Here is a 26,262-nt window from a genome sequence, read left to right as displayed (position 1 = left end):
GTAGTCTCTCAATAAAGTCATCCCAATCATCACCAACACAGTACCTCTCTTCTGTGCTGCTAGTGGCCATGCTCGCGTGGTTTAAATCCCAGTTTCTCGTCGCCAATCATATGTCCTTACTATACAGTATAAATGCACACGAGGCCCATTCTTGAGAGAAGGTCACTCTGTGACCAGTTACCTTTATTGCCACGACCTCAAGTGATGAAAGTGGGTGGAGCTTCCCCTTTTATACCTGAAAGACCAGGTTAGGAATGTCTCCCACAAGTTCACCCCCTTGTTCTCAAGGTGAACAACTTAGGTCAGCTTATACATGGGTTACAATGATAATTGAATACATGACACAACACAAAGTCTGAACAAGGGAGTCTATATTAGAATAGTGATTTAAATGTCAAATGCGGTACAGAAAGAGAAATAAAGAGAGGGAAAGAAAGGTTGGATTAAGAAGGAGAGGAAAAAAAAGAGACCGAAAGGAAAAGTTAAAAACATTTTAATTTTAAATAAAAAAAAAACTCCAACTATTAAAACCTGAAGGAATGAGACTCTGCACTTGTAATAGTTAATTGTCAGTGCCAGGGAGGTTGACTGGTAGTAATTAACACTTATCACGCTGTTAAAAGGGCACTGGGACTTAAAATCACTTGACTTTCTGGGGCAAGTTTACTTCCTATCTACCATGCAAGTACAGGAACTTCACACCGTTGAATGCATTTGAATGGGGAGCCAGGCATTGAAATGCTGTTTTCGTGAAGCTAATGGTGGAGCAGCGCATCTCCGACAACAACTTTTAGATTTTTGCTTTTAATCGTGCATCTGCCTTTGCCTAAAGTTGCTGTGGCATTGCGCATAAATAATGGTGAGCACTTATTAACCTCGTTATTTTGACAGTTTTTGGACCAATATCTGTTTCCAAAGCTGAAAGGGTGGGGGACTTTAGAAGAGATGAGCAAAAGTGAAGGGAAAAGAAGTCCAAGATGCAGACATTAATATGCAAGCAGGCAACAGAACAGTACAGCATCAAATCTGTTCGGTTGCTGAAATGGCAGTGGTGCTGCATGAGAAATATTTTGAGGATAGTGGCCCTCTATGCCACTTCATGGTACCACCCCCATAGGGCAGCATTACTGCGTACCTACAAAGAGGTGGAGCCAAGTTTCAGGCCACAGCTGACATTACAGGTCACTGGATATGGCAGTCTTTTGGTACATGAGAGTTATAAGTGTCCTTGCAGCAGATGGTACAACTCTGCATCTGCTTCTGTGCTGATCCCAAAAAGACAGTTCCCACGATCATTGCAAAGTAGGTGTGCCAGGAGATGCAAAGATGGTTGGCATATTGGTCCATGCAGCCAATAAGGCTATACAAGCTGTTGAACACTCTGGCATTCCATCTTTCTTATAATGCCAGTGAAAGTATGACATACTGTGATGGGAGTGCTTTTGAGGAAGCGTGCATCAGATATTCACCTGCCATTATTTGTCAGTGAGATATGTTCCCCTCTGCAGATATGGCTGTGATAGGCCTGAGCACCTCTTGTGCAGTCTGACTTACCTGGTATTTTCTTTAGATGCATCTCATCCAAGCACTTTAGTAGGAAAATTTCCTATTAGGAAACTCATTTGTGCCAATAATTATGGTAGAGATGGGTGGGGTTCAAAAATGCTGAAATGCATTACCTTAATATCACTGTGTTCTTTCCATGACCTCCATTATTATTACCACTATCTCAAAACCTGGAAACCCATGTCATACGGAAATGATAAATCTTTTACGTCGTTCACGCCAGGATAGTGCCCCAAACTAATATTTGAATTCAACATCGTCATTTTCCACTGCTACTGGTCTCGCCCACTGTTGGAGAGCAAAATGGATGAAATACTAACTGAGTAGGAGCTCCCAACTGTTTTCTGCTCCTGGCCCTCCATTACCACCCCAAAACAGAGTGAACTGCAGTGGAAAATCCAGGATTCAGAGTCAGACTTTTATGTGTTTATTTATAACTGGAATAATTTTCCATCATTGCAATTTCATATTTATGCATTTGCAACAGTGTATTCTAGGGTAAGTTTAGTGTAGGATAAATCTGGGAATTAACCAAAAATACTTAGGAATACTTTTTGGAAGATCTTTTTTAAATTAAAAATGTTCCTCATTTAAATGGAGGAACCCATATAATATCCATTTTAGTAACTGAAAATCCAAAAATGGAATGATCCGTATGCAGTAGAGCAGTGGGTTGCTCTTCCTATTCCTTTCCTTAGTAAACTCAACATCCAAATCAAGAATTTTTATTTACAATATAAGCATATGAAGGATACATGAGGCCTACATCATGCGCATTAAGTACAATATTAGGGGGTAGAATGCTTTACCCATTTTCAGTCCCACTTGTCCTAGGGGTCAAGTTTCGGCCTGAGTTGCTCCTATTTTTTTGGTGCAACTGGTTTAGAATGGAGTATCTTAGAAATTGCAATTCTCGGCCTTTAGTTTGCTCCAGTTCTAGTGAGTTAGAACAGTTTCATTTTAGAACAGATTTTTTTTTTCAAAAGGGGGCGCGTTTGGCCACTTATGCCTGTTTTGCAAGTTTAGGTAGCATATACTTACTCCAAACTAACTTAGAATGGAGTAAGTGTAGATTTTTGTAAGCTCAGAAAAACCTTGCTTACACTTCGAAAATCAGGCGTAGGTTACAAATCAGGTGTAGGAAACGAGAGATGGGGGGTGGGGAGGGGGGTGTACAAACATTAAACACTTCACTTTTACAAATAAAGAGCCATCATCAATAATGAATAAATAAATAAATCAATAAATAAACCAATAAATCAATCCAAATAAATGTAAAAATTAAAATTAAAAATCACTCAATAAATAAAAAATAATTTCTACTCACCTACTGCAGCATCAGGGAGAAGAGTGGGTGGGGTGGAGAGAAGAGAAGAAGATGGGGGGGGGGAAGAGAAGAAGATGGGGAGGGGTGAAGAGAAGATGATGGCGGGGGAGAAAAGAGGAAGATGGGGGAGAAGGAGAAGAGAGGAAGATGGGAGGGGCGGGGAGAAGAGAGGAAGATGAGGGGGGAAGAGAGGAAGATGGGGTGGGGCAGAGAAGAGAGGAAGATGGGGGGGGGAGAAGAGAGGAAGATTGGGGGGGGGGGAAAGAGAGAGAAGATGACGAAGAAGAAGCCCCGCACACTGCCGACGCCGTCTATTCTTCGGGTGGGCCCGACCGACGAAGAAAAAGCCGGGCCCCGCCGAGGACTTCGGGCGAGGCCTGCATGCAGCCGATGCCGTGCTGCTGCCGCCGACTCTTTGGGCGGGGCCCCCCACAGCGAGAAGCCGGGCGGGCAGGTCCCGCTGTCGAGGTAAGATGCGCAGGCCACTCGGCCAGGGATAGGGGCGACATCCCTTTGGCCTGGGATAGCCTAGTTGCCTGGGAGACAGGACACCGGCAGCAACTGCGCACGCGCGCAGCCTCCACTGCGCCCGCACGCAGCTGCCGGCACTGTTTTCGGCACAGCGCTGTAGCCCCGCCCCCATCAGCTCCCACTGCGCATCGCCGAGGTAGAATTGAGCCTGTAGCTATCTAAGAATCGCGATGTAAGTATTCGGTGCAATTTTTGTTCTATAAATTAGGTGGGCCTCTCCGATGTGCACCGTTCAAGCGGGCGGCCGAAACTTGACCCCAAAAAAACAGACAAAAAAAGCATTTCTGCTATTCCCTCACTCTCAAGTATGAGATAATGGTAGATTCGCGATTTCTTCACATCTGTACCTGGGGAAAATAGAGTATGAGAGGCAGCTTGCTGGGAACATAAAAACAGATTGCAAAAGCTTCAACAGAATGTGAAGAGAAAAAGATTAGTGAAGACAAACGTAGGTCTCTTGCAATCAGAATCAGGTGAATTTATAATGGGGAACAAAGAAATGGCAGACCAATTGAACAAATACATAGAAACATAGAAAATAGGTACAGGAGTAGGCCATCGGCCGTTCGAGCCTGCACTACCATTCAATAAGATCATGGCTGATCATTCCCTCAGTACCCCCCTTTCCTGCTTTCTCTCCATACCCCTTGATCCCTTTAGCCATAAGGGCCATATCTAACTCCCTCTTGAATAATATCCAATGAACTGGCATCAACAACTCTCTGCAGCAGGGAATTCCACAGGTTAACAACTCTGAGTGAAGAAGTTTCTCCTCATCTCACTCCTAAATGGCTTACCTCTTATCCTAAGACTGTGTCCCCTGGTTCTGGACTTCCCCAACATCGGGAATATTCTTCCTGCATCTAACCTGTCTAGTCCCGTCAGAATCTTATACATTTCTATGAGATCCCCTCTCATCCTTCTAAACTCCAGTGTATAAAGGCCCAGTTCATCCAGTCTCTCCTCATATGTCAGCCCAGCCATCCCGGTCTGGTGAACCTTCGCTGCATTCCCTCAATAGCAAGAACATCCTTCCTCAGATTAGGAGACCAAAATTGAACACAATATTCCAGGTGAGGTCTCACCAAGGCCCTGTATAACTGCAGTCAGACCTCCCTGGTCCTATACTCAAATCCGCTAGCTATGAAGGCCAACATACCATTTGCCGCCTTCACTGCCTGCTGTACCTGCATGCCAACTTTCACTGACTGATGAAATATGACACCTAGGTCCTGTTGCACCTCCCCTTTTCCTAATCTGCCGCCATTCATTTAATAATCTGCCTTTGTGTTTTTGCCCCCAAAGTGGATAACCTCACATTTATCCACATTATACTGCATCTGCCATGCATTTGCCCACTCACCTAACCTGTCCAAATCACCCTGCAGCCTCTTAGTGTCCTCCTCACAGATCATACCGCCACCCAGTTTCGTGTCATCTGCAAACTTGGAGATATTACACTCAATTCCTTCATCCAAATCATTAATGTATATTGAAAAGAGCTGGGGTCCCAGCACTGAGCCCTGTGGCACTCCACTAGTCACTGCCTACCATTCTGAAAAGGACCCGTTTATCCTGACTCTCTGCATCCTAACTACCAACCAGTTCTCTATCCACGCCAGTACATTACCCTCAATACCATGTGCTTTGATTTGGCACACCAATCTCTTATGTGGAACCTTGTCAAAAAGCCTTTTGAAAGCCCAAATACACCACATCCACTGGTTCTCCCTTGTCCACTCTACTAGTTACATCCTCAAAAAATTCCAGAAGATTTGTCAAGCATGATTGCCCTTTCATAAATCCATGCTGACTTGGACCGATCCTGTCACTGCTTTCCAAATGCGCTGCTATTTCATCCTTAATAATTGATTCCAACATTTTCCCCACTACTGATTTCAGGCTAACCGGTCTATAATTACCTGTTTTCTCTCTCACTCCCTTTTTAAAAAGTGGTGTTATATTAACTACCTTCCAGTCCATAGGAACTGATCCAGAGTCGATAGACTGTTGGAAAATGATCACCAATGCATGCACTATTTCTAGGGCCACTTCCTTAAGTACCCTGGGATGCAGACTATCAGGCCCAGGGATTTATCGGCCTTCAATCTCATCAATTTCCCTAAAACAATTTCCCGCCTAATAAGGATATCCTTCAGTTCCTCCTTCTCACTAGACCCTCGGTCCCCTCATACTTCCGGTAGGTTATTTTTGTCTTCCTTCATGAAGACAGAACCAAAGTATTTGTTCAACTGGTCTGCCATTTCTTTGTTCCCCATTACAAAATTCACCTGAATCTGACTGAAAGGGACCTATGTTTGTCTTCACTAATCTTTTTCTCTGCAAAAGTTTCTATAGATATGTGAAGTCAGTTTTTATGTTCCTGGCAAGCTTCCTCTCATACTCTATTTTCCCCCTCCTAAGTAAACCCTTTGTCCTCCTCTGCTGAATTCTAAATTTCTCCCAGTCCTCATGTTTGCGGCTTTTTCTGGCCAATTTATATGCCTCTTCCTTCGATTTAACATCATCCTTAATTTCCCTTCATAGCCACGGTTGAGCCACCTTCCCCGTTTTATTTTTACTCCAGACAGGGATGTACAATTGTTGAAGTTCATCCATGTGATCTTTAAATGTTTGCCATTGCCTATCCACTGTCAACCCTTTAAGTATCATTTGCCAGTCTATTCTAGACAATTCACATCTCATACCATCGAAGTAACCTTTCCGTAAGTTCAGGACCCTAGTCTCTGAATTAACTGTGTCACTCTCTATCTTAATAAAGAGTTCTACCATATTATGTCACTCCTCTCCAAAGGGCCTCGCACAACAAGATTGCTAATTAGTCCTTTCTCATTTCACATCACCCAGTCTAGGATGGCCAGCCCTCTAGTTGGTTCCTCGATATATTGGTCTGGAAAACCATCCCTAATACACTCCAGCAAATCCTCCTCCACCGTATAGCTACCAGTTTGTTTAACCCAATCTATATGTAGATTAAAGTTGCCCATGATAACTGCTGTACCTTTATTGCATGCATCCCTAATTTCTTGTTTGATGCTGTCCCCAACCTCACGACTACTGTTTGGTGGTCTGTACACAACTCCCACTTGCGTTTTCTGCCCTTTGCTATTCCGCAGCTCTACCCATAGAGATTCCACATCATCCAAGCTACTGTCCTTCCTTACTATTGCGTTAATTTCCTCGTCAACCAGCAATGCTACCCCACCTCCTTTTCCTTTTCTGTCTATCCTTCCTGAATGTTGAATACCCCTGGATGTTGAATACCCCTGAATGTTGAGTTCCCAGCCTTGGTCACCCTGGAGCCATGTCTCTCTGATGACAATTATATCATATTCATTAATTGCTGCCTGTGCAGTTAATTCGTCCTCCTTATTATGAATACTCTTCGCATTGAGGTACAGAGCCTTCAGGCTTGTCTTTTGAACACACTTTGCCCTTTTACGATTTTGCTGCAATGTGGCCCTTTTTGATTTTTGCCTTGGGTTTTGCTGCCCTCCACTTTTACTTTTCTTCTTTCTATCTTTTGCTTCTGCCCCCATTCTACTTCACTCTGTCTCCCTGCATAGCTTCCCACCCCCCTGCCATATTAGTTTAACCTCTCCCCAACAGCACTAGCAAACACTCCCCCAGGACATTGGTTCCGGTCCTGCCCAGGTGCAGACCGTCCAGTTTGTACTCATTCCACCTCCCCCAGAAACGGTTCCAATGTCCCAGGAATTTGAATCCCTCCGTTCTGCATCATTGCTTAAGGCATATATGCATTTGAGCTTTCCTGCGCATCTTACTCTGACTAGCATGTGGCACTGGTAGCAATCCTGAGATTACTACATTTTGAGGTCCTACTTTTTAATTTAACTCCTAGCTCCCTAAATTCAGCTTGTAGGACCTCATCCTGTTTTTTTACCGATTATCGTTGGTACCTATATGCACCATGGCAACTGGCTCTTCACCCTCCCCCTTCATGAAGGAAGGCACAACTAACCTTCAGAAATACTAGGGGGCCGACGGTCTAGTGAGAAGGAGGAACTGAAGGAAATCCTTATTAGTCAGGAAATTGTGTTAGGGAAATTGATGGGATTGAAGGCCGATAAACCCCCAGGGCCTGATAGTCTGCATCCCAGAGAACTTAAAGAAGTGGCGCTAGAAATAATGGATGCATTGGTGATCATTTTCCAACAGTCTATCGACTCTGGATCAGTTCCTATGGACTGAAGGGTCGCTAATGTAACACCACTTTTTAAAAAAGGAGAGAGAGAGAAAACGGGGAATTATAGACTGGTTAGCCTGACATCAGTGGTGGGGAAAATGTTGGAAACAATTATTAAAGATGAAATAGCAGCACATTTGGAAAGCAGTGACAGGATCGGTCCAAGTCAGCATGGATTTATGAAAGCGAAATCATGCTTGACAAATCTTCTAGAAATTTTTGAGGATGTAACTAGTAGAGTGGACAGGGGAGAACCAGTGGATGCGGTATATTTGGACTTTCAAAAGGCTTTTGACAAGGTCCCACACAAGAGATTGGTGTGCAAAATTAAAGCACATGGTATTGGGGGTAATGTATTGACGTGGATAGAGAACTGGTTGACAGAGAGTTGGGATAAAGGGATCCTTTTCAGAATGGCAGGCAGTGACTAGTGGGGTGCCCTAGGGCTCAGTGCTGGGACCCCAGCTCTTTACAATATACATCAATGATTTGGATGAAAGAATTGAGTGTAATATCTCCAAGTTTGTAGATGACACGAAACTGGGTGGCGGTGTGAGCTGTTAGGAGGATGCTAAGAGGCTGCAGGGTGACTTGGACAGGTTAGGTGAGTGGGCAAATGCATGGCTGATGCAGTATAATGTGGATAAATGTGAGGTTATCCACTTCGGTGGCAAAAACACAAAGGCAGAATATTATCTGAATGGCAGCCGATTAGGAAAAGGGGAGGTGCAATGAGACCTGGGTGTCATGGTACATCAGTCATTGAAAGTTGGCATGCAGGTACAGTAGGCAGTGAAGAAGGCAAATGGTATGTTGGCCTTCATAGCTAGGGTATTTGAGTATAGGAGCAGGGAGGTCTTACTGCAGTTGTACAGGGCATTTGTGAGGCCTCACCTGAAATATTGTGTTCAGTTATGGTCTCCTAATCTGAGGAAGAACGTTCTTGCTATTGAGGGAGTGAAGCGAAGGTTGACCAGACTGATTCCCGGGATGGCAGGACTGACATATGAGGAGAGACTGGATCGACTGGGCCTGTATTCATTGGAGTTTAGAAGGATAAGAGGGGATCTCATAGAGACATATAAAATTCTGACGGGACGGGACAGGTTAGATGCAGGAAGAATGTTCCCGATGTTGGGGAAGTCCAGAACCAGGGGACACAGAGTAAGGATAAGGGGTAAGCCATTTAGGACCGAGATGAGGAGAAACTTCTTCACTCAGAGAGTTGTGAACCTGTGGAATTCTCTACCGCAGAGAATTGTTGATGGCAGTTTGTTGGATATATTCAAGAGGGAGTTAGATATGGTCCCTACGGCTAAAAGGATAAAGGGTCATGGAGAGAAAGCAGGAAAGGGGTACTGAGGTGGTGATCAGCCATGATCTTTTTGAATGATAGTGCAGGCTTGAAGGGCGGAATGGCATACTCCTGCACCTATTTTCTATGTTTCTATGCTTTTCTCCATGTACTCACTCCAGACCAGAAACTACAAAAGGACAAAATGGGAAACACACTCAGCCAGATTCACAAATGTAATCTCCTGAAGGGTACTAATTTGGAACCAATGAAGCCAAGAACATAGTTACAAAGTTACTTCCCTGAAACTCTAAAGTAACCAAGCCAATAATCCAGTTCAGCCGTACTGCACTGACCAAGGTGTCACCTTTTGGATAAGTTGTTAAACTGAGGCTCAGTCTGCCCTCTTCGGTCGCTTTGAGATGCCATTTCCAATATGCGAAGAAGAGCAGTGGAGTTTTTCTGGTGTCCTGACCAATATTTCTCCCTTAAGCAACAGCACCAAAAATAAATTACTTGGTCATTCATCTCATTGCTGTTTGTGGGACCTTGTGTGAAAATTGGATAACATGTTTCCTTATCATCATCATCATCATAGGCAGTCCCTCAAAATCAAGGAAGACTTGCTTCCACTCTAAAAGTGAGTCCTTGGGTGACTGAAATACGGGAATACATTACAACAGTAACTGCACTTCTGAAGTACTTTATTGGCTGTGAACTACTCGGGTTATAAAAGATGCTATATAATGCAAGTCCATTTCTTTCTTGCTTTTAATCCTTAGGGCTAGACTTTCGGCATATATCCGCCCATATAACCGCCGAAATTCAGTTTACCGCCCATATTTGATTATAAATGGAAACTAATGCTCAAATTATCGCCCATTTATTGCCGATGGAACTTTTGGCATACAATTACCACCGGGAATGTGCTGAACTGCCTGCCCATATTTTTAAAAATAAAATCTGACGTCATCACTCATGCACTGCCCAGAAGACTGTTTATAATGGAAACTAACGTCCAAATACCGCCCAGATTACTGCTGAGTGCTACTTTCGGCATTTCGTCCATATACCGCCCAAATGATCGCTCGCCTAAAAGGAAGCTCAAGAAAAGCTGCACTCACCTGACCTTAACCCAGCGGTATGGATGCCATTTTGTAAATCGGAAGACTTTTAATAAAAGGCCGCTTCAAGTTGATGGTAGCATTGAAGTAATTCGTGAGTGATTTTTAAGTGTGTTTTAAAATCTTGCCAATCATCTAATCATATTGTGATGAATTTTGAGTTTATATTGCATTAGTAGAGGACAATTTAATAATTTTGAAGACATATTATGGCATTTATATTAATGGGGCCTGTAATTTCTCAGCCAATATTGATGACTACTCACATGCTGCAGAATAGTGATGGGAGAAGGTTAATTGGGCACATGATGCTTTTCAATCAAAGAGGTGGCAGACTGCTGAGGAGGAGGAGACCTTACACCCAAAGTATTTACAGGGATAAGCGATCATACCCGGACTTGTCTGATAACGTGTGCGTTAGGAGGTTGTGCTTCTGAAAGAAGGCCATCAATGAGATATACCAGCTAATTGAGGGAGATCTGCAGCCTACCAGCACCATCAGGACCGCACTGCCCGTTGAGGTTAAGGTTACTGCAGCACCTTTCTTCTATGTATCGGGCTCCTTTCAGGCCTCAGCTGGTGACATTTGCAGCATCTTTCAGCACGCCACATATTGCTGCATTCGACAGGTGACTAAAGCCCTTTACGCTCAAAGGATGGACTTTATAAACTTCCCTATGACCAGGAAGGCACATAGTGAGAGGGCGTTGGGGTTCTCGAGAATAACAAACTTCCCCAAGGTGCAGGGTGCAATAGACTGTAAGCATATCGCCCTGCGAGCACCCTTAGAGGATACAGAGGTTTACCGTAACTGAAAGTGCACTCCCTGAATGTGCAGCTCGTTGTCGACCACAAACAAATAATCATGGCAGTAAATGCAAATTTTCCAGGTAGCATTCATGATGCACACATCTTGCGTGAGAGCACTGTCTTTGACCTGGTTAAGAGTCAGCCACAAGGTCACGGTTGAATGTTGGGGGATAAAGGATATGGCCTTGCCAGCTGGCTCATGACTCCCCTGTGAAAGATTCAGACAGAAGCCGAACAAAAGCCATATAGTCACATGCAATATCGTCAAAGACAATTGGAGTGCTTAAGCAGCGCTTCAGATGCCTGGACTATTCAGGAGGCAACCTACAATACCATTTACACTCCCCTTTCTACCCACATTGACACCAAGCCGTCTTACAGCAAGTCACCTCGAGTGCTGCTGCTGTCGGGGTGGGGGGGTGACAGAGTCACAATTTTTTTAGTGAAGCTGGAGAAGACGTTTCCAAAGAAACACCTTCCGTCAGAAGCAGCTGCTTCTTCCTGACTCGCATCTGTCGGCATGGGTGGTACAGCACCTTGGGGTGCAGTGCCGTATCCTGAGACCACCGCCTGCTGCATGGCATCGCCTGAATCAGCCATTCTCCCCATTGCCACAACCATTTGCGCCATGTCCTCTGAAATACGCGCAGTCAGTGCGGCAGTGTTACTGGTCAATCCACCCATCGCCTGGAGGAACTCTCGCCCAATGTCAACGCTTGTCCTTGACAGTGAAACCATGTCCAGGTTGACATCCACCTGTCGTTGCGCTTGCCTACCTCGCTGAACCAACCTCTGCGGGGTCGGCGTAGCAATTAGACCACTCTGGGTGTCCTGCTGCAAGGTACTTGGCCCCGGTACTTCCTCAGTTGATGAGGACGCGGCCGCAGAAACAATTAGACCCTTGAGTTGAGCAGCATGGTTGAGGCTCATCATCCACCTCAGTTGTCTCCTCTGTGGTCAGCACAACCTGCACCAGAAGTGGTGATGCTCCAGAGGTTCCTGCCTTGCTCCTGGGGAGCTAGAAAACATAATTGAGGTTAGTAGAAGAGAAGGAGAGGCCTGGGTGATATAAGAATGCTTACGCTGCACAGGCATATGTACAAGGAGCGACACTACTGCAATAAATATCAACGACAGACATCACACATAATTAACATCATGAGAGTACAGAAGCTGCATGGCATTGCAATGAGATTTCATGATCCCATCATTAATTACATAATACATCATTCATATATTATACTCAAATGGCATTAAATTACTTTAAATTACCAATGGTTTATACATTACTCTTGTGGTGCAACAACAGGATCAGCACCACCATGAGTCGCCGAACGATTATGAGCACTGACAAGTGCTGAGGCCCGCTCCTCCACGTCGGTTAATTGGTATAGGTCAGCAAGCCCTCCTCCTGTCCGCCTTCACTTGGCGCAATTCTTAGATATCTTCCTCTGCAAAGGTGACAAGAGCATGGCATAAGCTAATTGACTAGTCCATAATTAGTCATCGTCCATGCCATTCATCGTTAATGTTATAAGCTAATACGCTTTGTATGCAATTGATGCATGGTTATATCTACGGTCGGATAATAAATTTAATAAGATCGGGGTTAGGAACTAATGCGTGACACAAAAATTACCAGCTTAATTACAATCTGGCAGATTTATATTTTAATTAATGAGTCATTGCATCATTACAATTATTAATTTAATACTTACTCTTGCAGACCCAACCAGGTCGTTCTAGCGCTTGCGGCACTGGTTTGGCTCTCGAACATCGAGGACCGCCGATGAAACAACTTCGGCGATCTCCGCCCAGATTCTTGGGCGGTGTTTCCCCATGACCACCCCGGGATAATTGGCCCCACCGAGTTTCCACCTCGTGTACAATGGCTGCATTTGCTTCGTCTGAAAAGCGTTCAGCTCTCCTCCCTCCAACCTCCGCCAAATCAATCTCTTCTTCACCCACCACTGCCATCTCACCAACATCACTCACGCCCGACTCCTAATAATCCATCTCCATTTTTTAATTAAGTATCTGCCTTTTCTCTTTGCCTCGACACAACCTTCCTGCTTTGCTCCAAAGACAAAATGCGGTCTCTCTCCCTCCCATTGTCTTCTGAGCATGCGCAGATGACCCCTGACCTCCTGAATTGCGGGAAAAGTTCTTTGCCTAAAAAAAAAACTCAAGCATGCGCAGAACGCCTGTTGCTATGGACGGCAGCCTTGCACGACTGAATTCATCGCTATTGCCCATTTCACATCACTACGGCTATTGCCCAAATTTAAAAGGCGAAACTAGCGGTTTTAAAAATGGGCGATATTTTGCCGATCCTGAAAAATAAAATAACCATTAATGCCGGAAATATAACGATGATAATGGAAGGTCTAGCTCATGGGCTTTCAACATTCTAGTGAAATTTAAGTCTTTGTTGATTTTTCAGTTCAGAAATAATGCTGAAACAAACATTAATATTACAGTAATTTCAATCTAGATTTATTGGAATATGAACACTACACTATAAAAATTACCCCAAAATAAATTTTAAAAAACCAAATACTATTTAAACTATCTTTCAAATCTCATTTACTCTTCTTTACTTTTCTCTCTTCTACTTTCATTATTTTAAGTTCAATTTTACTTTTTATTTTACTTGCTCTATCCTTATCTACCTATCCTAACCAATTTAGCTGAGTTGAATAGTGCATTGCATAAGGGTCATGAGGACAGTTTTTCAATTCTGTTTAACAATGTCACCTCAGGAAAAAGGACCAGACCTCAACATTTTAAGATTAATTTATTATTTTACATTGTAAATTTGTATTATGCAAGTAAAGTCTATGTATATTTTTTACAGATCCCTCACATAAAATTTGCCTCACAGAAACTTGCATAATGGTGGCTGCTAAGATAACAGAATCCCTAGACCGTACAGTGGACCCTTGTAATGACTTTTATCAATATGCCTGTGGTGGATGGATAAAGAAAAACCCATTGCCAGATGGAAGGTCACGTTGGAATACTTTCAATAGTCTATGGGACCAGAACCAGGCAGTCATGAAGCACCTGTTGGGTATGTAAAAGGGAGCAGATACAATTAACTGCTGATCGTTGTTTTGACAAGGCATCATGCGAGCATATGCAACGATATCTTGTTAGCATGTCTGTTGATTACAGATTAATTTAATAAGCGTATGGTTTTTGGCCTCCCTTACTCATCTCTATAAGCACGTGGCACTTTTTCCATTTAAAGCATCACTTTGATTTGATTTATTTATGATAACAGAAGCCGCTTTTAGGTTTTGTAATATTTTCTGCAGCTCTAAATGCAAAGCATACTCGGTTATAAATCACTGTGTCACTTCCAACCAGCAGAGAGGTGCCGAGATTGCACCTGTTATATAAAGGTCCAGTTTCCATGGCAATTTTCCGTACAGCCTTCAGCATTAGATTCCAGCACTAAACTATTGCAAACATGTTTAAAAGTAATCTCCAGTGCATAATTAAACAACAAATCTTCGTAAAACTCCCTCATGCAAAGCAAAAATTCTGAGGTAATACTGCAAAGTTTGTGAGTACAGAAAGAATTTGTAAAGGTATTCAACATAGAGATATCATGACAACATTGTGCTAATTTTAGCATTATAAACTTTTTCTGACTTTTTAGCTAAGATTTTTATTGTTTGTAAATAGAGAATGGTATTTAGGAAGATTATGAATAGAATAGGTATTATGATTAAAATACCCTGTATGTACAATGAGATTGATTTTAAAGTCTTGAATTTAGTCATCAATCACATATAAAAGACATTCTTAAGTCACCTTACAGCGTGGGCATTATTAAACTGCTTCATTTAGTTTGATCCAAATAAGAGTAGTAGTAGCTAACTCTTCAACATTTCGTGTTGCAGTAAACTAACTGTATTGCAAAAGATGCTGGCCTTGTGACAAGCAATGCCTGCCAAGTTGGAGTGGCTGATGGCCTTTGTGCTAAGAAAGATCATCCCAAGGGACTTGGGCACAAGAAACATATTTTCAACACAAAGCCTGGATTGTGTGACTGATAATAGGACAGATTAAATGGCAGATGATGTAGCCAATAATGTTCATGCCTCGCAACTGAAGTTGTAAACAAACTGAAGCATGATCCCGTTTGCTGTTCATCCACTAAGCAGGGTCCAGTTAAGGAAACTGAAGGAGAGAACTCTTGGGGTGGGGAAGAAAGGAGAGTGGTGTTTGAAGTAGTACTTTTTGAAGCCACTTCGGAGCAATCAAAGGATACTACTACGGTAAATTATGATGCAAGCATGTCTTGAACCGAATAGAGTCATTAAATGATGAAGTGGGATCAGTGGGTTGTGCTCATCTGCAAGAGTGTGTAATTCCACAAAAATTATCTGAAATCATTTTTCCATTGGCTAAAATCTTTATTCATTTATGGGTCGAAAGGTTTCTCTGGCCTAGTGCCAATGGCTGACTAGTTTGTGGCTCTTCAACAAGTGCATGATGGCATTCTCAGGATCTGGAGAGAGCATTAATGGTTTCATCCAGTGAGTGCAATTTGCATGGAGGTTGCATGGTGCAATTTGCATTATTGAACCAGCTTGCTGGGAGATAATGGACTGTATGCTGTATCATCTAGCTAATGGTTGAGTGACAGGTTTGGATAGTATTTGTGATGAAATCTTAAAAGCTGCTGTAGGTAAAGAGGACAGGGAGGGTATTGATCTTGGCGTTCAGTGCAGGTAATTGCGAACTCACTATGGAGCTGTCTTTCTGAGGATAGGGACCAGGATTTGATGTTCCAGAATACTGCAGTGGTTTACCAGGTTGGAATCCTGGTGAAATTGAAAACAATTAAGAAATCTTGCTGATATCAGTGACTCTTGGGCGTTTTCTCTATCATTGATCTCCCATTTAAAGGGTGGTCCTTGGAGAATGGAGAATGTATTGTGTTAATTGGCACCAAAAATTGAGAATCTGAAAACATTTTTAACTGTTCTAGTTTGTGTAACATAATATAATTTTTCTCCTGAATTTTCAAATTAAGAAAAAATTGTTATAGAATCAAAAATGGTTACAGCACAGAAGGAGGCCATTCGGCCTATCGAGCCTATACCGGCTCTCTGCAAGAACATAAGAACATAAGAATTAGGAACAGGAGAAGGCCATCTAGTCCCTCGAGCCTGCTCCGCCATTCAACAAGATCATGGCTGATCTGGCCGTGGACTCAGCTCCACTTACCCGCCCGCTCCCCGTAAACCTTAATTCCCTTATTGGTTAAAAATCTATCTATCTGTGATTTGAATACATTCAATGAGCTAGCCTCAACTGCTTCCTTGGGCAGAGAATTCCACAGATTCACAACCCTCTGGGAGAAGAAATTCCTTCTCAACTCGGTTTTAAATTGGCTCCCCCGTATTTTGAGGCTGTGCCCCCTAGTTCTAGTCTCCCCGACCAGTAGAAACAACTGCTCTGCCTCTATCTTGTCTATCTCTTTCATTATTTTAAATGTTTCTATAAGATCACCCCTCATCCTTCTGAACTCCAACGAGTAAAGACTCCATCTATCATCATTAGGTAACCCTCTCACCTCCGGAATCAGCCTAGTGAATCGTCTCTGTACCCCCTCCAAAGTTAGTATATCCTTCCTTAAGTAAGGTGACCAAAACTGCACGCAGTACTCCAGGTGCGGCCTCACCAATACCCTATACAGTTGCAGCAGGACCTCCCTGCTTTTGCACTCCTTCCCTCTTGCAATGAAGGCCAACATTCCATTCGCCTTCCTGATTACCTGCTGCACCTGCAAACTAACTTTTTGGGATTCATGCACAAGGACCCCCAGGTCCCTCTGCACCGCAGCATGTTGTAATTTCTCCCCATTCAAATAATATTCCCTTTTACTGTTTTTTTTCCCCCAAGGTGGATGACATTACATTTACGACATTGTATTCCATCTGCCAAACCTTAGCCCATTCGCTTAACCTATCTAAATCTCTTTGCAGCCTCTCTGTGTCCTCTACACAATCTGCTTTCCCACTAATTTTTGTGTCATCTGCAAATTTTGTTACACTACACTCTGTCCCCTCTTCCAGGTCATCTATGTATATTGTAAATCGTTGTGGTCCCAGCACCGATCCCTGTGTCACACCACTAACCACCGATTTCCAACCCGAAAAAGGACCCATTTATCCCGGCTCTCTGCTTTCTGTTCGCCAGCCAATTCTCGATCCATGCTAATACATTTCCTCTGACTCTGCGTACCTTTATCTTCTGCAGTAACCTTTTGTGTGGCACCTTATCGAGTGCCTTTTGGAAATCTAAATACACCACATCCATCGGTACACCTCTATCCACCATGCTCGTTATGTCCTCAAAGAATTCCAGTAAATTAGTTAAACATGATTTCTCCTTCATGAATCCATGTTGCATCTGCTTGATTGCACTATTCCTATCTCGATGTCCCGCTATTTCTTCCTTAATGATAGCTTCAAGCATTTTCCCCACGTCAGATGTTAAATTAGCACTTCAGCTAGTCTCACTTACTCGCCCTTTACCATAGCTCTGCAAATTTTTTTCCTTCAGTACTTATCCAATTCCCTTTTGAAAGCCACTATTGAATCTGCCTTCACCACCCTTTCAGGCAGTGCATTCCAGATCCTAACTACTTGCTGCATAAAAAAACCTTTTCCTCATTTTGCCTTTGGTTCTGCTGCCAATCACCTTAAATCTGTGTCCTCTGGCTCTCGACCCTTTTGCCAATAGGAACCGTTTCTCTCTATCTACTGTCTGGACCCCTCGTGATTTTGAACACCTCTATCAAATCTCCTCTCAACCTTCTCTGCTCGAAGGAGAACAACTCCAGCTTCTCCAGTCTATCCATGTAACTGAAGTCTCTCATCCATGGAATCATTCTTGTAAATCCTTTCTACACCCTCTCTAAGGCCTTCACATCCTTCCTAAAGTATGGTGCCCAGAATTGGACTCAATACTCCCGTTAAGGCCGAACCAGTGTTTTATAAAGATTCATCATAACTTGATTTTGTACTCTCTGCCACTATTTATGAAGCCCAGGATCCCGTATGATTTTTTAACCGTTTTCTCAACCTGCCCTGCCACCTTCAACGATTTATGCATATATACCCCCAGGTCTCTGTTCCTGCATCCCCTTTAGTTTATATTGCCTCTCTCCTTCCTACCAAAATCTATCACTTCGCATTTTTCTGCGTTAGATTTCATCTGCCACGTATCAGCCCATTCCACCAGCCTATCTATGTCTTCTTGAAGTTTATCACTATCCTCCTCACTGTTCACTATACTTCCAAGTTTTGTGTCATCTGCAAATTTTGAAATTGTGCCCTTTACACCCAAGTCTAAGTCATTAATATATATCAAGAAACGCTGTGGTCCTAGTACCGACCTCTGGGGAACACCACTATATACCTTCCTCCAGTCCGAAAAACAACTGTTCACCAATACTCTCTCTCTCCTGTCACTTAGCCAATTTTGTATCCATGCTGTCACTGTCCATTTTATTCCATGGGCTTCAACTTTGCTGGCAAGCCTATTACGTGGCACTTTATCAAATGCCTTTTGGAAGTCCATGTGCACCACATCAACCGCATTGCCCTCATCAACCCTCTCTGATACCTCATCAAAAACTCAATCAAGTTATGATGTGGAAAATTACTGAAATGATCTGTGAAATATATGTATTCTAAAGTTTTTTTTTAACTGAAGGTTTGACTTCACTTATTTACTGTGACGAATGTGGCATATTGTCAATTTTTATATTTGTAATTATGTGGAAAATTACTAAAATGATGTGGAATTATCTTGACAAATGTGACTTTTGAAAAATGTGTTTTCATGAAGTTAAAGTAAAACCAAAAAAAAATCCTTGGCATTTATCTCAGAAGATGAGATATATATCCATTCTACTTTAAAGGAGATGAGACTTGATTTAAAAAATCTATTCCAAAAAGGGCAAATTCATGGCCAGACAGTATTATGTAACCTGTAATTTTGTGTTAGACATTTCTTCAAGGTCTGTTAAGTCTTTCTTTCCGCCTGCTGTACTTTGTCAAGCATTTTCCAAGATGAAGCATTATGTATGGGGTGCTTAATGAGTTTTTCCCCCTTTTCTTACAATATGAGACTGGTCTAGCTTTCCTCGTTGTGCATGGAAACCATGAGTAACATTAATGGGCATATGCACAGAGCATCAACCCCATGCTTACAATCTCTCAAACACTTGATATTCAACCAGCCTTTTCAATTTATGTCTGTTGAAAAAGACCATGACCTCAAACTCAATCAATACATCTTCTTTCATTATTTTGTACAATACAAAATCTCAGACTAACCCACTGTTACCAAGCAGGAATTTCAATATATATTATTGCAAATAAAGGAATTGGATTTTTAAGCTATTCAGTTTGAACTTCCTCAATCAAATCTCCTGCAGCATTTCTCTCAGTGAGTTAGATTATTGGCTTTTTATAACAATAGGGGTGTTGCCAACAGAGTGTGCTGGGGAAAGTATTAAAGAAGGTAATGTGACACTTGCAGGAAGTGAGTGCTATATGGAAGACATTTAATATTGATAAATGTGCATATATACTACGGTTTCCAACACTCCTGGATTGTCCAAATGTCTCCCGGAATGGGCACTTAATAGTCTCCTGCTCCAGATCCATCTCTCCTGCCGTGTTCATCGACCCGTACGGCACATGGTCAAGACACCCCCGCCCCCCCTCTTCTCCCCTCTCTGGCAATTAACCTCAGCTATGCCTGAGCACTGAACTCCTCTAATAGAGAGAGAGCATATTCTGCCTATCAAAGCCGTCAGGATTGGGAGCACTTACATTGAAATAAATAAACTACAGAATGAAAAATAAGCACTTTATGATGGGGTTCATTGAAAGAAGCGCATTTGGAGGAAGGTGAGTGGGTGGCGTGATATATATAATAATAGATTCCGAAGAGTCTTTGCTACTTTAGTAAGCTTAAGAACATTGAAATAGGGATTCATTCTGTTGTATTTTAAATATAACTGAAAGTTATGAACTGTATTGGTCTCCTAACTTGAGAAAGGACATTCTTGCTATTGAGGGAGTGCAGCGAAGGTTCACCAGACTGATTCCCTGGATGGCGGGACTGACATATCAAGAAAGACTGGATCAACTGGGCTTGTATTCACTGGAGTTCAGAAGAATGAGAGGGGATCTCATAGAAACGTTTAAAATTCTGACCGGTTCAGACAGGTTAGATGCAGGAAGAATGTTCCCAATGTTGGGGAAGTCCAAAACCAGGGGTCACAGTTTAAGGATAAGGGGTAAGCCATTTAGGACCGTGATGAGAAGAAACTTCTTCACCCAGAGAGTGGTGAACCTGTGGAATTCTCTACCACAGAAAGTTGTTGAGGCCAATTCACTAAATATATTCAAAAAGTAGTTAGATGTAGTCCTTACTACTAGGGGGATCAAGGGGTATGGCGAGAAAGCAGGAATAGGGTACTGAAGTTGCATGTTCAGCCATGAACTCATTGAATGGCGGTACAGGCTCGAAGGGCCAAATGCCTGCCTCCTGCACCTATTTTCTATGAATTTCAGGCCTATGTTTCTAGACAACACTAACCAGGTCTGATTTTGTTTGTGCATGTCTTGCGAACTTGATAGTCTGATCACAGAGAGTGTTGATTGAAGCGAGGTGCAGACCAGTAGGGAACTTGAAAAGAAGCTAGATGCCTTGAGCAAGGATGGTCCTCTAACAATCCATGACATATGCTGCTGGCATTTACTACTGGTACAGAATAGTACTTTTATTCCTGATCTTATTGCAACATCAGGGTTTTCAGGCTCTTGTTCTTACTCCAGTGTTTGTTACTTTTCTCTCCCAAACTCTAGATCATAAGGGTTTGGTCTCACTCGCCTTGCTCGCTAACTCAATGCCATGTGATCAAACCTCCAGGCATATGTCAACTAGAGTTGGCAACCATAATATGTAATCATTTCTGGTACTATACAGCAGGCCTGTCAGTATCTGAAAAGAGAAAGGACTAGTTAAAGGTTTTCCCTTGTAGCACTGATCAAAGCAGGATATGGGAAAGAAAAAGTTGAGTGAAACTATGTTAACTACTATTATAAGCAGGCTGCTAATGGGCTTAATACCACCATGAGCACCAGATTATGGGCTCAAATTTCCTCAGGAGTTGCCCCGCTTTTTTTGGAGTAACTTAAAAATCGCAAATTTCCCCATTTAACTTGTTCCAGTGTAAGTCAGTTAGTTAGGTTTTTTTTAGTTTAGTTTTTTTTCTCCAAAAGGGGGCGTGACCAGCCACTTACGCCTGTTTTGGCCATAGAAACAAATTTGGCCAGCTGAAAGTTACTCCAAACTAACTTGGGCCAGTGTATGTGGCAACTTTTGTAGGCACAGAAAAACCTTACTTACATTTAAGAAACCAGCGCAGGTAGCCAGAGATGAGGTGGGGGGGAGGTGAGTTAGAGGATTCCAAAGCTCTAAAGACCTTCACAACATCAGCACAACATGACAACATCTTCAGCACAACAGCTGCACAACATCACCACAAATAAGTGAAAGATAAATCAGCTACAGAAAATAGAGCAGTCCTACCTTGCCGACTGCGGAACGCACCGTGCTAGCCCTCCCGCCAGGGCTAGGGGCGGCAGGCACGCATGACTGTAGGGGTGAGGGATTTTTACTTTTTACAGTTGACCCTAAATGTTGCGATGTCCTAATGGAGCATGATTCAGTTTTGATGCAAAATATCTTTTATTGTGAATTTTACAATGCACTTCAACGATACAAACAACAGCCACAGCAGGAAAGAAAGTCTGCACCCATCCCTCACCCACATCTTGGGGAAAGTGCACTTCCTTATAGGGTCGGTGAAGATGGTGGGGGGCGTTGGGGGCCCGGCTTGGGTCTGACCTATGGCTGGTGCGTGGCGTGAAGTGGGAGTGAAATTTGAGTCTCCGGCCTTTGTGCCCTTTTCGCAGAAGCCAGCTCCCTCATGGCATCTGCCATTGTCTGCACACCCTCTGAAATGCCTGCCCTAACTTCCCATCTTAGTGCAGAGATTTCACCCGATAGTGTGACGACCTCATCACGCACCCCACTGACGGCAGCCACGAGTGATCTTGTGAGGGCATTGGTAGTCTCACCCAATGAAAAAACCTGATGTACTTCTGCTGAGGGCTGCCTCTCAGGAGAGACTGGTCGGCTTCCCCTTCCCCTTGCCGTGGGTCTACCTAGTGGCACCCCTCCAGTGCGAGGCGCAGGCTGGAACGGTGGGGCACTGGGTGTCCCAAGATGCATTTCCCGACCGCCACTCGGTCCCCGACCTCGGAAGGTGTGAACCCATGGAAGGTTGCTGAGGAGCTAATGGAGGGTTCTGGCTGTGTGATGCCCTGTGATATGTCCTGATCCATATCGCGGTCAGCATTCTCCTGAGCATACATTTCCATGGACCACTCCTCCCGCGACCCGCCTTGGTCTGGAGCGCACGCATCTGTACCCTCAGGATCTTGAGGAGCGTCGTCTTCTGCAAAAGACAACACAACAGTCAAATGGTTAGCAGCACAGGAGGGGGCAGGATGGGTGGCATGAGTAGTCTTACACGTAGCAGGCCACTATGCATTTTAATGACTCACCCTCACCCTCGTGTGTGAGTTCAGCTTGTGCAGAGCTTATTCTTTTTCTGCCAGTGCGAGTCAGCAAGGCAGCAACCCTCTGTTCCAGGGGTGTCAGTTGGTGCAGATTTGGCGGACCTCCTCCTGTTCTAGTTCTCTCCCTCTTGTTGTGGACCAATTTCTTCTGCAAAGATGAAAATATTAATTGTCTGACATGGTGTGCTTCTGATGGGTGGGACACATACAGATGCTCATATTTTCCACTGCAATTCAATTAAAGATGAAGATATTACATACACTACTACTTGATCAATGTCCTGCCATTTCTTCTTGCACTGGCTTCCAGATCTTGCAGTGTTGACCCCAGCAGGGAATTCTTCGGCAACGAGGTTCCATCTTTTCCTCATTTCCTTGGGGGGATACCTTTTGACAGACAAGTCTTGCTGATATCCAGCTCCAGCCATTTCTCCTCAATAACTGTTACTAATTTCTCCACTTCCTCATGGAGGAAATTCGTGGTTCTTCTTGCACGCTGTTATGCCATTTGTCTATTGGACTCAAACGCAGGTAATGTTCAAAGATCAAACTTACACCTATCCAGCACTCCTTTCCACTCCCTCAGCCACACACAAATCAATATTCAGACCTCACCTTTATATATGCTCCATAGCCACTTATTCTGAGGACGCTCTTCCTTTAATTGGCTGATTGCCAAGCTTCCTGTTACACTGCGCATGTGCGCAGACTGAAGCGCCCATTGCGCATGCGCGCACACTGAAATGGTCATGCATGCCCCTACCAGCACTGCACGACACGCTGGGCCCAAGCCCCGTCCCCCTGCTGGCCGCGCTGAGCAAGAGCGGCTGAAGCTCCGCCTCCCCCCCCCCCCCCCCCCCCCGCACTCTGCTGCATGACGCCGATGGATGAGGGAGCGGCCAAATTACAAGGTAGATTTTTAGCGCTTTTTCTCCTCCAGGAAGTCGGCGCACCACATCGAGATATGCCGCTCTAAGCGGCTATGGAAATTTGGGGCCATTGTATATTAGACTATAGGAAGTAAGTGCAGATCATTGTCTCAAGTGTTTGGGGAGCCAGACAATGGTATGGGAATTGCCATGATGCAGCTACTCTGGATGCATGGAAAAGTGCATCAGGAGAGTAGCCAGTGGATACAATGGAAAAATAATTGAAGATATTGTGGAAGTAGCAGTCCTTCCAGGAAACCAAGTGGAGAGGGGAAATTCTCTGTTAATTTCAGGATTCACTGTTTTTCGTTTTCTCTCTCTAGTAATTGATTACATTAAACAAGTGTGATAATTGTGTCACTTCTTCTTAGGCGGTCCCTCGTATTGAGGATGACTTGCTTCCACGCCAAAAAGGGATGAGTTCACAGGTGTTTCAATGAAGGACTTAATATTCCAGGTCCCAAACTACATCCTGAAGGGTGGAAGATGTTTGTGCGTGGATGTTTTTAATGTGTGGTGGCCGTTGTACACCAGCCACCACACGGGCTTGGTCCAGTGGCAAGGATTAACCAAGACGACTGGAGACCAGCTCTGCTGCACGGACCTAGTGTGCACACATATCGCAGTGTGGGCTGGCCCGTGCTGCCTTGGGCCCTCGCCTCATCTGGGCCCCGATCATGTCACTCTGCAATCTCTCTTCGCTCCTTCGCCCTGACCTCGCCGCTCCTGCTGTACCTGTCCACGCTCCAAACACCGACCTGGATGATGGTGATGTGCAATCCAGTCGCCCTCTTCACTGCTATCGCCCTCCTGCACCAGCTAGCGCTGCTCCCTGGAGTGGTATGCTACATGTAAGGCCCCGACCTGCCGCAGATGTCTTTGCAGGTCGGGGCCTTAAAAGGAGCGGTGTGGCAGTGGCTCGGCACTCAGCACGGCCCCGACCTGAATTGTGTCTCTCGCTCATAGTTACTGCTATGGTATCTTTAACCCGTGGTGAACGAATAACCAGACAATAATGGGGTTTGGCAACTAAATTAGTTTGCTCAGTCCTGAATGCATCAAACATTTTTTCACATCATAGGGGCCAAAATTGATGGACTTACTGTCCGCTGCTGCTGAGTTTTCTGGGCGGTCTCCCTTTCGAGCGAGTTTGGTGGAGGCCTCCCACTGACGGGGAGGGAAGACAGCTGGGGACCATCTGCTGGCATGCAACGCGCACAAGAGTCCTCCCGAGCTGCCAGTTTGGTCCGGGCGGTCCTCCACTGCAGCAGGGGAAAAGACCGCCACGTGGAGGCAGGTTTAATCCCAACGGTAAGTATGAAGACCTGCAAAAAAAGGTTAGTACATTTTTTTCTTTATTTCTTTTGCAGGGATTCAGGTGGATGGGGTCCCCTGAAGGATTTCTAGTGTTTTTTTTAATTTTGTGAAAAATGTTAATTTTTCAGTCCCCCCCCCCGCCCCCGGAAAGAGAGAGGAACGGGACCGGCCACCGGAGGATTATGGCTGGCCCCAACATTGGGGGTGGGGGGGCCTCATGGTGGAGTTTGGAGGAGTGGGGAGATGATGAGCGGCCTTATGGTGGAGTCTCTGATTGCGGGGAGTGTAGGTTAGTAGGGACTTCCTGGATCCAGGATGTAGGTATAAAGCCATTTACATCCTGGATCCAGCAGTCCCCACCTCGGTTTATCTACCAGGTTTCACAAATTGTGTGAAACCCATCCACATGTAGTTAAATTGAAAATGGAGGTTAAAAAATAGGTTTCCAGTCTCATGACATTTAAATTGACGTTCCACCCTTGGGAGAGGGTTGGTCGGCCATCCCACCTCCCGTCAAAACCGGAAGTGGGCGGGTTGGAGGCGGAATCATGTCGGGAATCCTATTTTTAACAATTTAATTGCCCCCACGCTCCAAACCCATCTTTGTTATGGGAAAATTCCGGCTTATATATCCGAAGAAAGCGTTGGTGGGAGATAGGCTACAACACTAGAATGTCGATTCTCCCTTCAAGCACTGGGAGCATGGGATCATTGAATTTACCCTATTATTAAATTGTACTCTGAAATAAGAATCTCTGCAAACCTATTAGTGTTATTCCAATAGCCCAACAGTAAAGAAAATGAGTGAACATTTTTGTAATTTTTTTTTAACATTATCACTTGGAAACACACAAACTAAACTTAATCCAAGCTCTGCTTTTATTTTCTTCTTCTTAGTTTGTCATGACAGTTGTAGTTAGTGACTTTTCAAAAGTCAATCCTTTTGACTCCCGAGGTGGAAGTACTATCACTGAACCAGTGGTCATTCTGCCTGGGCGTGAATACCCCGCTGGATGTCAGCCTAGTATTTAGACACCATGGGGCCAAAATTCAGGTTCCGGATAAGGCCTGTTATCGCTGTTTTGCGATGGCCATGTGGCGGAATCGAGTTGCAGTCGATTGGCCGCCCCGACCCAAATTCAGCTTGGGGATTTTTTGGCCTGTCCCCACTTCCGACCTGCTGCTGCAGACCGCCGCAAGCGTGAAATAAAAGAGCGCACCGCTGCTTTCCTGCACCTCCAGAACACTCCGCCCTAAATTTACCTTGAAAAATCACCGATCTGCTGCACAGTACCCCCGACAGCTATTTCTTTCGGTGCACCGTGTGTGTGTGTGTGTGTGTGTGTGTGTGTGTGTGTGTGTGTGGCCCGGGAGGGCGCACTGCCACGGTCGTCATGTTTTTATTTTTGCCGGCTGACTTTCTGATCATCCGGCCAATTATTGCTC

The 26,262-nt window shown here is 44.1% G+C and overlaps 1 protein-coding gene across 3 annotated transcripts in view; it reads left to right on the top strand.

The window, feature by feature from the left end:
- The window catches only part of LOC139265893 (endothelin-converting enzyme 2-like), a 254,719-nt gene that overhangs the window by 107,188 nt on the left and 121,269 nt on the right, over positions 1–26,262 (top strand). For all 3 annotated transcript variants that reach the window (XM_070883439.1, XM_070883441.1, XM_070883440.1), the window contains one exon: positions 13,738–13,953. In XM_070883439.1, coding sequence (XP_070739540.1) covers positions 13,738–13,953 — 216 coding nt within the window. The remainder of the gene's footprint in view (positions 1–13,737; positions 13,954–26,262) is intronic.

Source organism: Pristiophorus japonicus, chromosome 6 (assembly GCF_044704955.1).
Source record: "Pristiophorus japonicus isolate sPriJap1 chromosome 6, sPriJap1.hap1, whole genome shotgun sequence".
NCBI lineage: Eukaryota > Metazoa > Chordata > Chondrichthyes > Pristiophoridae > Pristiophorus > Pristiophorus japonicus.
Note: the sequence above shows the minus strand (reverse complement) of the source record. Positions and strands in the feature narration are given on the sequence as shown.